General features: G+C 40.3%; 1 protein-coding gene across 2 annotated transcripts; it reads left to right on the top strand.

Annotated features, from left to right (window-relative positions):
* Positions 1 to 12,818, top strand: RCN2 (reticulocalbin 2). Of its 2 annotated transcripts, none has more exons than XM_056347588.1 (7): positions 1 to 368; positions 538 to 643; positions 2,282 to 2,478; positions 4,954 to 5,067; positions 6,278 to 6,374; positions 8,807 to 8,949; positions 12,017 to 12,818. In XM_056347588.1, exons 1-7 carry the CDS (start codon positions 240 to 242, stop codon positions 12,167 to 12,169), a joined length of 939 nt encoding a protein of 312 aa, XP_056203563.1. In that variant the 5' UTR covers positions 1 to 239; the 3' UTR covers positions 12,170 to 12,818. The 2 variants fall into 2 exon arrangements, with proteins under 2 accessions (XP_056203563.1, XP_056203564.1); XM_056347589.1 differs by having other exon boundaries at positions 2 to 368; positions 4,966 to 5,067.
* Positions 12,819 to 15,342: the final 2,524 nt, after the last annotated feature.

The following is a 15,342-nucleotide window of genomic DNA, read 5'->3' as shown; positions in this document are numbered from 1 at the left end:
CGAAGGGGCGGCAGGGGAGGAGGGCGACCTGCCCGCTCCCGCACCAGCCCTGCGCGGCCGGCGGCTGGATTCCGCCGAGTGACAGCGGGGCTGGGCGTACCCCGCGGGCCCGCCGCTGCCTCGCAGGGGCGCGGGCCCGGGCCTGGGCGCAGCCCGCGCCCCCGACCCCGCCGCCGCGGCCCGCCCTCCACAGCCCCTTTCCCCGCCCCTCGCCGCGGGCCCGCTGCTCGCCGGGCGAGATGCGGCGCCGGGCGCTGCTGCTGGCGCCGGGCCTGGCCCTCGCCCTAGGCCTGGCCCTGGCGGCCCTGGGCGCGGCGCACGGGCAGCACCGCGCCGACTACGACCGGGAGGCGCTGCTCGGCGGACAGGTGGGGGCGGCGCCTCCGGCCCCCGGCGGGGAACGGGACGGGACGCGGCGGCGGGCGGGAGCGGGCCGGCCAGGCCGCGGGGTGGACGCTTTCCGCCGCCCGTCGGGCTGGGCCAGCTCCGGGGCGGCCCCGGGAGCGGCGGGCTGACGCGCGGTTCGCTCTGCCGCAGGAGGAGGCGGAGGAGTACGCGCGGCTTAGCCCGGCGGAGCAGCAGCGGCGGCTGAGGGCCATCGTGAAGAAGATCGACTCGGACGCGGACGGGCTTCTCACCGCGGGTAACGGAGCGGCCGGGCCGGGCCGGGCGGGGAGCGGGCCGCGGGCCTTGTCCGCGCCCTCAGGGGCGGGGGCGGCAACCAGTGCGCGCTCCCAGTGGAACCGCCGGTGACTCACGACAAACACCGACGCGCTTGCCCAGGGCGTTAGAAGCGCCCCCGCGCGCGCAGGGCGCCCCCAGCCCCTGCGGTGCGGTGCTGCGGTGGGGGGCGGCCCCCGACGGCCGCGGGGCGCCCGGGTGAGCGGGGCGCCGAGCTGCGAGTACGGGCTTTGCGCGGGGTCTGCGCCTTGCCGGGCTGGAGGCGCCTCGACTCGAGCGGATTCCTGTGTTTCAGACCCTGTTTGTGCAACTCGGAGGGCATGTTGGAGAGACAAAGGAAGTATATGGCGGCCGTAACACTGCGTGGTGACACAGGGGGATTGTGTGTTCGTTTCATCACGGTGTAGTGCCACATACCTCTTCTCGGACAGGCTTTTGTCAGTCAGACTTGTGAAGTCCCTGCTAAACTCCGGCCCTTTCTTTCAGAACACCATCATGATGCTTTCTTAATTTAATTTTAAAACTCATTACAAAAATGTACTTTTGTTGTTTGGCAGCGATTTTGAAAAAAAACCCAAGAGTCTCGCACAAGCACACACACAGAATTAAGTAATATTACAGAAGTGGTATTAATATATCACATCTTCTCTCACTGTTAGCTTCCAAATGGAGACACCGCTAATAAGTAAAAAGTTCTCAAGCAGTGTTTGGCAATACACTGACAAATAACAGAGCTGAAAAAGCTTTGATGCCCTAAGTTTCTTAGTGTAAAAACACATCCCACTGTGAGTTTTCCTTTGGGAAGTGATGGTAAGGCAAGGTTCCATTGGACTGAAACCCAGGCACAATATATACTGTGAGGGTGGAGTACGGTTGAGATTTCTATACTTAAGGCCTCTTCCCTTCCAGCTTTCACACTGTGAACTGCCTGTTGTTTATTACAGGGATTAGCCATCCCACCAAATTTACACACTGTTTCAACTCTACACCATCAGATGCAGAAACACTGAAACAACTGCTGTTCATTAGTTTCAGCACATTATGTGAAAGACATTCAAGAGATATAGTTGATCTTGTCTTTAAAACCATATTTTGTCCCCTCACATAGAAAAATTCCTCCATCATTCATGTCCCAGTGAGCTAAATAAGGGTACTTTCTCAGCTGAAAACTAGTAAGACTCTTCTTACAGGCTTTTAGTGATCCAGTTCACTATATAGCTATGTGAACGCTACCTGTAATAATTTTTTCCTGCCACTTCCCGTGTGTATCAGAGGGACGCATCATGCTTTTTCTGGCAGCACCAGTAGAAGACAGATTAAAGTAACTGTAATTCTAGCCTAAGGATATCAATGGGGAAATGGTACTACAAAAGTAAACCCAAAGGCTGTAGCTGTGATCCATTCTCTCATTCAGTTAGCTTGAAAAAAGCCATAGCATGGAGGAAACGGATTGTTTTGCTTTTAACTAACTTCTTGCCTATATGGTTACATCTGAATTGCAGAGTACATTACAGACTGAATAGACCTGTGGTATCTTTACAGGTTTTATAGTGCAGATGATGCTGGTTTTATTTTATTATTTTTTTAATGTTTTCCACAGATGAGCTGAGTTCCTGGATACAGCAGTCTTTTAAACACTATGTTATGCAAGAAGCTAAGCAGCACTTCAATGACTATGACAAAGATAGTGATGGATTAGTGTCTTGGAAGGAGTATAATATGCAAATGTACGATCGTGTAATTGATTTTGATGAGGACACTGTCTTGGAGGATCAAGAAGAAGAATCATTTCGACAGGTAAAATGTTTCAGCATCAGTTTCTCTAAGCTTTATTTTGATGGAATAAGATGGGTAGAGAAACAGTAGCAGCTGGCACATGTTTTAACAGTTTCATCTATCTGGGATAGGGGAATAATTGAAGGAAAGTAATGGAGTATTAAAGCTGCTACAAACAAAACAAAGACAGAATGAAATTGTACCTCCCGAGTATATTTTGCTAGCTGAGCAGAGTATGTCTATTGACAGTCTTACCACAGAGCACTGTCTGCAGCCATCATCTTAAAACAAGATGGCAATCTATTAGATTAGGTCTGCAGCCTAACCAGTGTCCTGCCTTCAGCAGAGGCCAGTACCACTGGTGGTGGAGGTAAAGGAAATGCTTGTGCTCTTTAACCCTCTTCATTATACTGTTCTATCCACTTTTTCAGTTATTTCTCAAGTACCCGGTGTGGGGTGTTGCTATTGCCTGCTGTAGCATTTTCTGTCCGTTAGAGACCCATAGAGAAAGCAATAGCAATTCAGACATTTTCAGCAATCAAAATGCAACTCTGATGGCTAAAACTGTATGTATAAACAACAGAAGTTATGGATTGATTTAATGTATGCAAGCAGATACTTAAGAGTGGAAAGAGGCAAGAGAGACAGGGGGAAATGTTCACCAAGAATCACCACACTGCAAAACTTTTTTTCTTTCAAGTTACACATTTGTAAGTATATGTAAATATTTCCCAAAAAGAGAGTGACTATTCTGGCCTGAGGTTTTCTGTTGGTTTTTTTTTGTTTGTTTTGTTTTGTGTTTTCCCCCCTTTGAGGATTGCTTTGGCTGCTTTTAGAAAAGTAGTAGTAGATAATATAGGATCTTGGCAGAACTGAAGCTAAAATAGATAATGGACAGGGGATTGTACTCACTGAAAAATTGTAGCACCTTGGAGGTTGCTAATTACATAGCTTTTAAATAAAACCAGGCTTTAAATGGAACTACCAGTCAAAGTGTTGATTCCATGTTCGAGATACAGCCATTATAGATACACATGCTGAGCTAGAGCCTACTCACTTGCTTACGCTATACTTTTTGACTGCTTGCTAGGTTTTCATGCTTGCTGACTTCTTCAACATACATTGTAAAGAGCAAAATTAGCAGCATTGTACAAGCGTATGTCAGCCATCTTCAGCGTTTTCCTTACATTTGGAAATTGGTGATCCTGCTCTGATCAAAATGGAAGAGTTAAGACTACGGCATTGATTTAGAATTGTCATCAAGTAACCATGAATTTACCAGAAGGTGGCAGCCTTGTTAATCCTGTTTCAAAAAACAGACTTTCCCTCTGCAAGTTCATGTTGCAGCCTAATGCTTTCTGTAGTCAGTCCTTCTGAATTGCCTTCCTATTTAAACTCTCACCTAAAGTCAGCTTTTCTTCAAAAGTACATTTAATTATTTTGCAGAATAGTTAAGATCTTATACTTTATTTGTTACATGTTATGCTCTGTATTAATCAGGTTAGCCTAATTTTGAGAGAAGTGTCAATAAATAGGATATAAACTAGGAAGTACAATTTCAAATGGTTATTTTTAAAGCATTTGTGATCTGTGGTTTGCTGGCCACTCCCTTACCCAGATCAGAGTCACACTGGTGGCACAATGGGCTTAATCACAGGATTCCAAAATTTTTATAGTTCACATCACATGCAGTTTGAGTAGAGATCAGTTATCAATGGTGTGGGTCGTTACTTTGTCTGAAGAGACTGTATGAAATGAAACGAGAAAAGAAATACAATATTTTTCTACATTTGGAATACAGAAACAGGAAGTGCAACAACATTCAGAAATAAGAGCTTGCCTGCTTAGTGTGGATATTACTTATTTTGAAAAGGCATGCCAATATTTATACCTAAAATGGATTAGAGAAGTGACTGTGCTTTGAAATATGATCAGATGTAATGGGCAGCAGTCTTGTATTAAAAGAATCTGTCTAATCCTTCAGCACTTAAAATGGCTTCTGAAAAGACATTTTACATACATAATATTTCACGATCTTCTTTGAACTACAAACAGCCCTTGACAGAAATCAGGTATGGATCCAGAAGGTTAAATGCCCTTAAAATTAAATTTTGGAATTTGTAATGGCTACTATTAATTATAATAATTATACTCCACTAGATGAGTTTGGGAATCAGTGACTTTTAGAAGAGGATGCATGTATAAAGACAAGACTTCTTGGTCTTTTCATGTATTTCCCTTTTGTGTTTTTGAAGCCTTGCTGTGTTTTAAATGTCTCCTTAAATTGAAAAGAAAGTTTTTATGTGATTCTTAGAATAAAACTACCTCAATTAAAAATGCTGTCCTCATTGCTCTGGGTGAGCTCTTTGTAATGAAAATATAACATCAGTATAATATGAATAGGTAATGTGAAGCAATATTCTAATGGAGCTTACAGCCAGCTGCTAAAATGGTTTTCCTTTTCATTAAGTGCTCTAACTAAATATGTTTTCTAAGCTTCATTTAAAGGAGAAAAAGCGTTTTGAAAAAGCTAATAGAGATGATGTTCCTGATCTAAATGTGGATGAATTTGTTGCTTTTGAACATCCTGAAGAAGTGGAGTATATGACGGTAAGATTTAGAGTGTCTTTATCAGCCTCTGTATATAGATACAACATCTTGTTAATAAATGTGCTTTAGCCCCAGTACTATAGGAAGTGTGCTTTTGAGCAGTTAATGTGTATTGCTTTTACAGACCAAATTAAAAATCAGGTAGTGCATTGTGGATCCAGTGCTGGAGGTCAGGAGCTGGAGCAGTATTGAAATCTGTTTCAAGAACTAGTATTGCACAACTATCCCAGACTTTTGGGATGCCTTAACCATCTCTAAACTCTGTTAGGTTGGAAATACATCAGTGAGATTTTGACTTGAAGAAGTTTTGTGCCTATGTCAGAGTTCAGTTCCCATTAGGGGGACTTACAGGAAAGATTTCTCTGCACAGGAAAAGGGCCAAGTGCCGGTTACTCTCACTTTGCTTAAAGGGACACAGTAGACACTTTTCTGGCCAAAAAAAAAGAGCATTCAAGGCTGTATGAAGCTTTAATATTGACTGCACTATGGTCAGAGTTGGGGGGTTATTATCTCAGCCAGGAACACTTTGTCGCTGGTCATGTGTTTCAACACTGCTATGACTGTTGGTGCCATTCCAGCTCGGTACTGACACTTGACCTCAATTAAAAGTACATTGGTGCTTTTCTGCAATAGAGCTTCAGTTCTGGCTGTCTGATGCTGCAGAGCCAGCTGCCAGGAGGAGTGCCATGCAAACAGTGTCTCTGTTTGTGTTGACATAACTGTTGATTATGGACGAACAAGAAAAGACAGAACTGTGAGAACAGGCGCACTGGCTTCACTGGGAAACACAGGACCAGAAGACCAACCAGTTTTCCTAACAGTTTCTTAGAAGTTGAAAAAATGCAAATTAGTGAATATATCACATGCAAAAAGAACAGTGAAATGAGATGATACAGCTTTGTACAAATTCATGTGTCTCAGCTACTTTTGTATTTTTGAATTATGCTGAAGGATTCCAACACTGTACACCTTTCAGATTTGGTTTTCATAAGATCGGACATCCTAAACTCCTAAGAACACATTTGTTTTGTTGCACAAGAGCCAATCACTGGACTAGGCTGCATAAAACAGAAAAGCAGATTTGAAATGAGGGAGTCTTTACTTCAAAGAATACCTTATTGCTATAAAATGATTTATTGCTGTTTCTCTTGATTGAAAGTTGCTAATTCTTCACAAACTGCTATTTTTGCTTTTTGTATATATACAAAAGGACTTTGTCATTCAGGAGGCTTTAGAAGAACATGATAAAGATGGTGATGGATTTGTTAGCCTGGAAGAATTCCTTGGTGATTACAGAAGAGACCCAAGTAAGGAAAAGGGGCTGGGGCATGAAGGAAGGAACAGACAAAAGCTTTTGGAATGGGGTGAATTGTATGCACCTTTATTTTCAGCTTCACACACCTCCACCTACAGGTTCTGAGTAACATTACCCTGTCTGTTAGAGTAATTCAGTTTCCTGGTACTGGGCATAGCAGCTCATTATTTCAGTCTGCCCTGTATGTATTTGGCAGTAGTTTGCGTATAGCACATTCCACTGTTTCCTTGCACGTTACGTATTGTTTTCCTAAAGACTGAAGCATGTACTAGGTATGCAGCTGAAATAAGATGCAGTTTTGCTAACTGAACACATCTGTGAAACCCGCCAGTATGAATGTAAGGTTAAACTTCCTGGGTCTTTTGTCAGCTTAAAGTGATAGCTGTTAGCTTTGCGTTAGAAGGATGGAAGCTCTGTGTGTTTCAGGAGGTGGAGGGGAAGTGTAAGGAGCCTTCTCACTGTACCAGATATCAAAAGGCTATTTGCTTTCACTTTTTGTTTTTTCCACGCTTGCCCTTCCTTAAACTTACCTATTCCTTCTTTAGCAAGAAAAAGAACACTTACCTGGTGTTTATCAGTACTTTTCTCTAACTATGTCACTAATAGAGAAATATTTTATATGTTGTATTTTACTTGCTGCAAGATAAGGCAGATATATCCTCCAGTTCCAGAAAGACTGGTAGCTTGAGGCATCTGGAAAGTCTGCTTGGTCCTAAGGAGTGCTAGTTCTTAAGTGTGGATTAGCATGTTAGCAGGAGAAAATGTTTAAGCCACATGAGAATATGGAGAAATTGGGGAACAGTCAGTTTTTCATCACTCAAATCAACCACCTGGATTTTCACCTTTTATAACCATCTTTGTTTGCCAGAGCCAGTAAAACAATAGATCTCTGATGCAGCTGCAGGGTTCTTTATCTTTTTCCTGCTCTGCCTTGAAAAAAGCTTTTGCAAGCCAGTCTATCCAGATTTGTTGGAAAGGAGTCAAATTGTTGCTAGGGTCCTTGCAGTAATAGAGAAGATAACAGCTTTGTCATTAAAACTTGTTAGCAAGAATTCAGAATCAGCTATAATTGTAGAAAATACATCAACTTTTCTCCAAATGGCCATCTCTTCTGCAGAAAGCATTTGTACAGCACACTTTGAAATGACTAATAAACTACATGGTGGGTCTGATTTCATAATTGTCTTGTGGTTTTGGCAACAAATTGTGTATGGTGAATTGTGACGTTAAGAGATAATCTGCTTGCAAAGCTAGATGGTAGAAAGGAAAGAGAGAGACTTCAGTCTTTTTGTTCTTTTATAGTAGCAACCTAATTATTTTTAAACTCTTATTTATCTGCTTGCGATGCCAACTACTTTTGACTTTCATAACGTTTAGGAAGTCTTAATATCTATTCGTGCTTGTCTGCAGTGTCTATCAGTTTGATGAATGGCTTCTAAATTTCTTGAGTTAGAGACAAGTTTAAGGCTGCTGGCTAGGTTGCAGTATGCAATAGCAGCGCATAATAGAAAACAAGTATACAAATGAACAAATAAATAACAACAGTAAATGAAATTGCTTTGGATATATTCCAGTTATTTTAGAAAACAAAAAAATTAGACAGTAAACTAATTTGAAAGCCTGCAGTGTTGGCCTGAGACTGTTGAGCCTGCACTAATCAAGAGCTTTGCCTTCTCTGTTACCTGTCGCAGATGGACCTCCCTTGATGTTAAGGCAAGGGAATTGACAGTAGAATGTTACCAAAAACTTCGTATGGCCTTATAATTTCATGATCCCACATACTGAAAAACACTATTTATTTGCCTGCTTTTTGGGACACTTTAAGGCTTTTCCCTCCTTTAAGTGCCGAGATGACCTGTGTCTGAGGCCTGTAGTACAGCTCATATTGCTGTCACATGGTACTGTCCACGTGCTATCTGCAACACGATTGCTTTACATTAATGGAGAGAGTAATCTTAACTTCGTCAAGACAAATACTGCAGATGTAAGATACCTATTCAGTGTTTTTCCTACTGATATATCAGCTGACCCAATAAGTAGGAAACCATCTCCTTGGCGGCACAGTCGATAGAAAGTATGCTTTCTCCACTATCAATTTGGGTAATTGTGGAGATACTAAAATAAACAGTTCAGTTGATGTTAAACCTTGAATTAAATGTCTGCTTAGTTCTACTGTAAATTTACAGTCTTACTATTATCTTAGCTTGAAAATCCTGTTTTATTCTATACAAATATTTTTTTCATATGTAGACAGATGCATTGATTTAATCTATTGGGACTGGTCTGTAAGGTTTGTCTTTGTGTAGTGAGATCACTTTCATATTAATGTTTTATGAGATTAAGTGAATTTGGTAAGGGCAAAAGGTGAAAACATCTGCTTTAAGGTAAAGAGTGGCTTTCAGTTTTACAAATGTGTCTTACTAGCTGCAAGGGAAGATCCAGAATGGATACTTGTTGAGAAGGATCGGTTTGTGAATGACTATGACAAGGATAACGATGGAAAACTGGACCCGCAAGAGCTGTTGTCTTGGATAGTACCTAATAATCAGGGTATTGCACAAGAGGAGGTATGTGTTTTGATTGCTGTTTAGATTTTAATTTTGAAAGTATCACAACAAAATGATAGATGCATTCAGATTTATCATATCTTAGTAGTTGAAAAAGAACATTTAGTAGATCTTTGCATGTATTTTTAACCTTGTTTCAGTTTGACAAAGAATGCAGGTCCTTGAACTGCATTAGGCAAATTTGAAGTTCCTATTAATCGTATGAACGTTTGTAAATTGGCAAAGTGCTTTTCTACAGGTTTAAATAGCTTATCTGGTTTGACTTAAAGGTACAGTGTTGTAATGGGTTATTTTTTCATTATTGTAGATAAATCTATTGAGATACACTACTAAAATAAGCTGTTGTATACTGACAGCATAGTTTTGAAACAAAAATTGATTGTGATTCTTCTGACTGCATAAATCACCATAATTTGTAGAACTAAAAACTTGTCTTTTCATAAGTACACGGAAATGGAAGCATTCCATGATTCAAGATGCTGTAATGCAAACTTTGGTGATGATAATTAAAATGGTTTAATCAGGGGTAGAACATCGTAATAGGTTTAAGTGGATTCTCATTTTAGCTGTCTGTATTTTTTTGTAGCAGGCAGTAGAAGCACTGAGTGTTCCAGAATAACCTGTTTCAGTAAGCACGCTTTACAGTCACGAACTGCAGCAGAGAGGATTTCTGCCTTTCCACTAGTAACTTTTTATCTTGATTGGTCCAAGTCTCTTTCCTTTGCACTGGAGGATTTTGGTGTTCAGAATGGCAGGAACAACAGGTCTTCCCATGCCTCCATAATGCCTAGTAAAGAGGGGAGATGCTTTGTGCCAAATAGTATAGCTTTTCTGCTGTGTTGGAGCATCTCGTTACTGAGGTCCCACCTCTTCCTTTTCAGCTCTGTTGATGACAGAAAAAGCAATGTGGCTAGCACACAGCACTGGGAGCTCACGTATCTAACCTTGTAGGAAGCTAAGCTGTTAAGTTGCTCTAGTAATATTTTTGTAAATGTGGATCTGCAAGTCTTTGCACAGACTTTTAACGTCTGACTCTTGAGGCTGGCTGGTTCCTGTTTTGCAGAAACAATACTGTTCTGACATCGGCTCTGGATGGTGTTGAGTCTATTCATACCTGTGTTGGCTTGGTTGGCTGGTTGGTTGTTTTTTTAGCAGTTCTTTGCTATTTATTCAAATTTTAGCTTCGAAGAAATCTTTTTTTTTTCTTTGTTTCTCTAATGTGCTGTTATTTTTCTTCAGTTAATATAAGGGCTTAGCATCATCACCTGTTCTAAAGAGAAGGTAGCATTGACTTAAGTCATAAACTGCTGCTTGAAAGCTGAATATTGCAGTTTCATTTCAGCATTTCAAAAACGACTTGAGAAACCTGGTAACTAAATAACATAACAAGAGAAAAATTACTATGCATTCCATTTGCAGGAATTATTATATGTTTACCAAGATGCTTTGTTTTAATAAACTTTTAGTTTTTACCATGCAGAGTGCTTTTAAGATCTGCTTGGCTGACATTAGTCCCTGTTATTTTGTTCAGTCCTTTTTTGGTGGTGTAGTCAGCTTAAATGTAGGTAATAGTTAATTTTTAACAAAAATCACTAAGCAGTTACACGGAACCAAACCAATCAGAAAAAGTAGGAACAGAAGGATTCTCTAAATCATTGTATTAATAGATGTTTAGCAAAGGAAAAAAAACCCACCCATGTAATACTGGCTCCTCTCTTTCTCAGGAATAATAGATGGGATAGAGCTGCTGTACTAGCTTGCTAGCTTTCAGCTGTGTGGTACTTGTGAATAAGCTGCAGCTGAAAAATTGTGCACTTGTTTTCTTGTTTTACTGCTGAACTTCCTTTTATAATACATAAATAAGGAAAGATCTGGGAATTATTTTAACTTGCAGTTTCATTTGACAGTCACGATTTAGTATTTAAAAGTTTTTCAGAAAAGCAGGCTTTTACTTTCAGCAAATGAGGGAAAACATGAATTGCTACCCAAAGTTGAAGTTCCTATGCATAGATGGCTCTCTTGTCCACTGTTGAAGGTAGAAAACCCTTTTTCATGATGCACATCACATACTTTCTAGTTACATTTTAATGATGAATTACAGCCATGGAGCATTTTTTTTGCAAATCGTAAATAGACAGAGAATATCCAGCTACAAATCTCTGTCTGTCCTTTCTTGTTTTGGGTTTGGTTTTTCTTAATATGCACATATGGTGGAAAAGTGTCTCCAGACATTCAGGGAATAGAACATGGCTTAGCACAGCAGATGCCTCCAGAGTGGAAAGCAAGCATGCCTACAGCTTAACCTGTAAGCAATGCTTATCTTGTCAGACACAGAGTAAGAATGTGACTGAGATAACTGGTGCACACTTCTGAAAGAGGATGCTCATCCCCAGTGCAACTTAGATAAACAGATTTTAAACTCCTTGTAAAATAGAGTGTAGATTTCACAGAAATCTAATATCTTTCGTTACACAGAGTGTGCTGGATTCTGTTAGTGAGGGACAGAACATGTTAGATGCTGCCTGCAAGGAAGGAGAAGGTTTGTATGCTTACTTGAAGACTGTATTAGCTCAAATCCTAGTTGAGGTCCCACACATCAAGGACTTGCTGTCATTCAGTGCCTGAACGTCCAGAGGGGCTCTCTGAAAACACAGGGGCTCTAGCTGACATGCTAGCTTACATTTTCTGCAGATGATGCACTGAAGACAGACATGTACTGCACTCACCCGTGGATTTCAAGGACAAGGGGCTGCCAGGAAGATGATTAATCTTTTCTGGTTTAATACTGTCTTCTGCCCTCGAAGTAAAGCTATGGGTTTGACGTTGATTTGTTGCTTTAGAATTGATAGTGAGGGTAGAGGTTTAATACTATGATTTTGCCACCAAATAAAAGAGGCCAATGGAAAAAAACTGAGGAAGGAAAGGCTCTTTGCTGAATGTAAAATCTTGCCTAGCTTGTTACAAATAGTAGTGGTGTGGCAAGACTTTGACAAAGCCATTCTAAAAGCATTATTTATAAATGCTAGTATCTATTAACTGTGCACATGGTGTTCCATTTATTTTAAAGGCTCTTCACCTTATTGAAGAAATGGATTTGAATGATGATAAAAAGCTTTCTGAAGCAGAAATTCTTAAGAACCAGGATTTGTTTCTTAACAGTGAAGCGACGGATTATGGTAGGCAGCTTCACGATGAACGTTTCTATCATGAAGAACTTTAGATTATTTATTTTGTAATCGGTTTTTCTTCCCTTTCTTTCATTTGGAGCTTTTGTTAAAAGCCCCTGTGAGCTATGTTGCAAGTTTTATGCTGTAATTACAGTACACTAATATTTGTGTAAATAATGTGCATTCAAAACTTAATTGCCCTCCTGCAGACTTCCTTGGGCCTCTTCTGGCCTTCAAGATTAATCTTACTTAGTTCCAAAATAATATTGTGTTGGGAAATAAATTACTCCAGGGGTAGTACTGTATCGTGAAGAGTTGTTCTGTGGTACTTGAAGAAAGTGGAGAATCTAAATGGTTCTGAAAGAATGCAAAACGTAGTATAACTTGAGAGACTACTATTTTTTCTAATTAGTATAATTACGGTGGGGAGTGGGGAAGATGGGGGGATGTTTAGAGTCAGTATTAACTGTGTTTTATTTAATACGTTTGGAGAAACACTTAGATTAATGCCTCAATTGTTTAAGAGGTTTCAACTTAAATGGTTTCTATAAAGTGTTTTATTGTATCATAAGACTTGCTATTTTTACATCTATAGACAATACTTGTTTTTAATGTACAATTCTACAGCATTAGCAATACAATGGTATTTTACAGTGTTGAGACTCTCTTCATTTGTTGGATTAAAACTTAAAATATTCTGTCTTTCTGTGTTTGTCCATTTATTAATTACTGTGGGCCACCTATAACAACTCTTGAAACGTGAACAGTGTATGCAATGTACATAATGTACAATGGCAACATTCTTGGCTTTTATAAACCAAAGACATCATCTCATACAGATGCCAAAGAAGATTCAAAAAAAGCAACATGCATTTAGCACTTTCTGGACAAGTGTGCAAAAACAATTGTGTTTGGGTTTTTTTTTATTTTGCAAGATATGGAACTCCAAAGCACCAAGGCATTATATAGTATTTGTAGTAATAAACTCTGAAAGTCAGCTTTGGTTGAGAGCTCCACAATTACCATTCATGAAAGTGAGTACTGTCCTATTAAGTGATTGATTGACATGGTCTGAGAGGTTAATGGCATGGCAGAATAAATTTAGGAAAGTACATTATTTGCTTTTTATCTCACAGAAAGTCACAGAAATTAGCTGAGTATTCTAAACAAAGACAAAGCCTTGAAGAACAGGTAGTGTAGAGTGTATTAGGCTTTTTTTTGATTCCTAGGTAACTAGCTCCTGTAATGCTCTTGCAATGTTCTTCTTGACTGATGTTTTCCTTCCTGCCAAATTTCTTTTTCTTGAGTGAAAGCAGTTAGTTCTGCCTTTGTTTTTTTCCCAATATATCATCTCTTAATTATTCTCAGAATAAACAGACATTTCCTTTTGACATAAGTTATGAAGTATCACCATTAGAAGGCGAGCAATTTTGATTCAGAACAAAAACTACATATACTTCTACTGTATATTTTTAGGTATCATAATGATAGACATGCAAAATGCTTTTTCAGTATTAGTGGTTGGGGTTTTTTCTACCCATAGTTTTTGGTTTAGTTCCTGGGAATATGAGTACAACTATTGCCGTGGTGGTGGTGGGATCTGATGTAAAAAAAAAAAAAGAAGTCTAATTAAATCCAGTGTGCTTAGGAATATTAAAACAGTTGCTGTCGTCTTTGAAATATACCCAGAGTTGCCCATTTGTTATTATTCTTTATGGCATTTTTAAACGAGTCTTAATGACGTATTCAACTGCATATTTAGTATTAAAAATCTTGTCATCAACTTGAAAGTTCAACTTCCAAAACAAGGAGAAAAAAATAATGCCTTTGGAAGGATGCCACTATCCTTTGCATTTTACTCAGCTCTAAGTCATTTGCTGAATTGCAATAATTTGCATAAACCAAGAATAAGAAGTGGTGTAGTAAGACTAGTAAAATACCAAACAGCATAGCAGGGGTCCTCGAACTTTTTAAACAGGGGCCGGTGTGTGGATGAAGTGGCAGGCAGTCATCTGCAGCTGCTTGGTTCCCCCCCCCAACCCCCAGCGGGGGGGTCTGTAAATACCGGGGGCCGGATTGAGGACCCTGGGGGGCTGTTATCCGGCCCACGGGCCATAGTTTGAGGACCCCTGATTTATACATCGACATCTTGGAGGCTGTGCCAAATACCCAATTTACTGCTTATTTTAATATTTTTGTAAGCCAATCGTGAGAGGCATTCTTAAAGCTTAGCTCACTGTAAGACAGAACTAGAACTACAGCTTCTGTTGCTTTGCAGCTCTTAATGTAATTTTATGGGCACTGAAAATGTACTTCAAAAGAAAACAGTAAAATCGTTAATGTAACCAAAATGTAGATTTGGAGAAATGCTAAGCTCAGTCCTTTAATAATGCTGTATTCTGTTGAATGTTTCTGTAATTCCTAGAGCAAATTAATCTAGACTTCTGATTTCTGATAATGTTTTTAAAGTTAGGCTTCTTTCACTTTAGGGTTAGAAGCTTAATAGTGCTTTCACAATCTTAGAAAGATTCGTGGCTTTTGATCGTTCGGTGTTCAGGTTGCGCAGATTGGCAGCCCACCACTTACATTCAATGATTTCCATCCAAGTATTCTACCCGAGCGTAGCTCCAGGATTGTCAGGGTTCTGCACTGACAGTCTCTTACCTAGTGTTTTTTAACTCTACTGAGAAAAAGTGCAATGAAGCAAAGTAGCGCTTACAACTGATGCACTGTAGATAGAAATTAAATAGAAACCTTAGTTCTAAGGAGTCAGAGTAGAGATTTTCAGCACTCCAGTGTGGCATATTTTGTTCTATGTATTTATAGAAGGAATGACTGGTACTGAATCGGGGATTACCAGAGCCTGTGAAAGTCACGCACAATAAAACTCAGGTTAGCCTAGTCCTTATGTTTGCTGTTGGCCCTATTCTTTGTAGAAAACTCAGAGCTTCCCTGTTCGGTGAAGGCTGAGAGCAGTGTCTGGTAGCTCCCTCCCCTCTGCCAGGTTTTACAGAAGGTTTTCCACAATATCCAAACTTTGAAAAACTAAGAGTGTTTGTGCCTGGTTTCTTAGGGACGTAACGCCTCGGCAGTCTCTCTGTGTTCCTATCCACCCCACTGCTATTGGAACTTTGATTCTTCTCTCATTTTCTTGCCAATCACAAACCTAACCAAACAACAAAAAATAATGAGGTTGTAGGGATGTTTTGGAAAGCAAGAGCAGATT

Source organism: Falco biarmicus, chromosome 7 (genome assembly GCF_023638135.1).
Source record: "Falco biarmicus isolate bFalBia1 chromosome 7, bFalBia1.pri, whole genome shotgun sequence".
Taxonomy (NCBI): Eukaryota; Metazoa; Chordata; class Aves; order Falconiformes; family Falconidae; genus Falco; species Falco biarmicus.
The sequence above is the reverse complement of the archived record's forward strand: the minus strand, read 5'-3'. Positions and strand labels throughout refer to the sequence as shown.

Excerpts from the sequence above, each read along its gene's own strand:
- RCN2 (XM_056347588.1), top strand. The coding sequence starts at position 240 with ATGCGGCGCCGGGCGCTGCTGCTGGCGCCGGGCCTGGCCCTCGCCCTA. Across the intron at positions 369-537 it reads AGGCGCTGCTCGGCGGACAG|GAGGAGGCGGAGGAGTACGC; the intron begins GTGGGGGCGGCG and ends GCTCTGCCGCAG. Across the intron at positions 6,375-8,806 it reads TGATTACAGAAGAGACCCAA|CTGCAAGGGAAGATCCAGAA; the intron begins GTAAGGAAAAGG and ends GTGTCTTACTAG.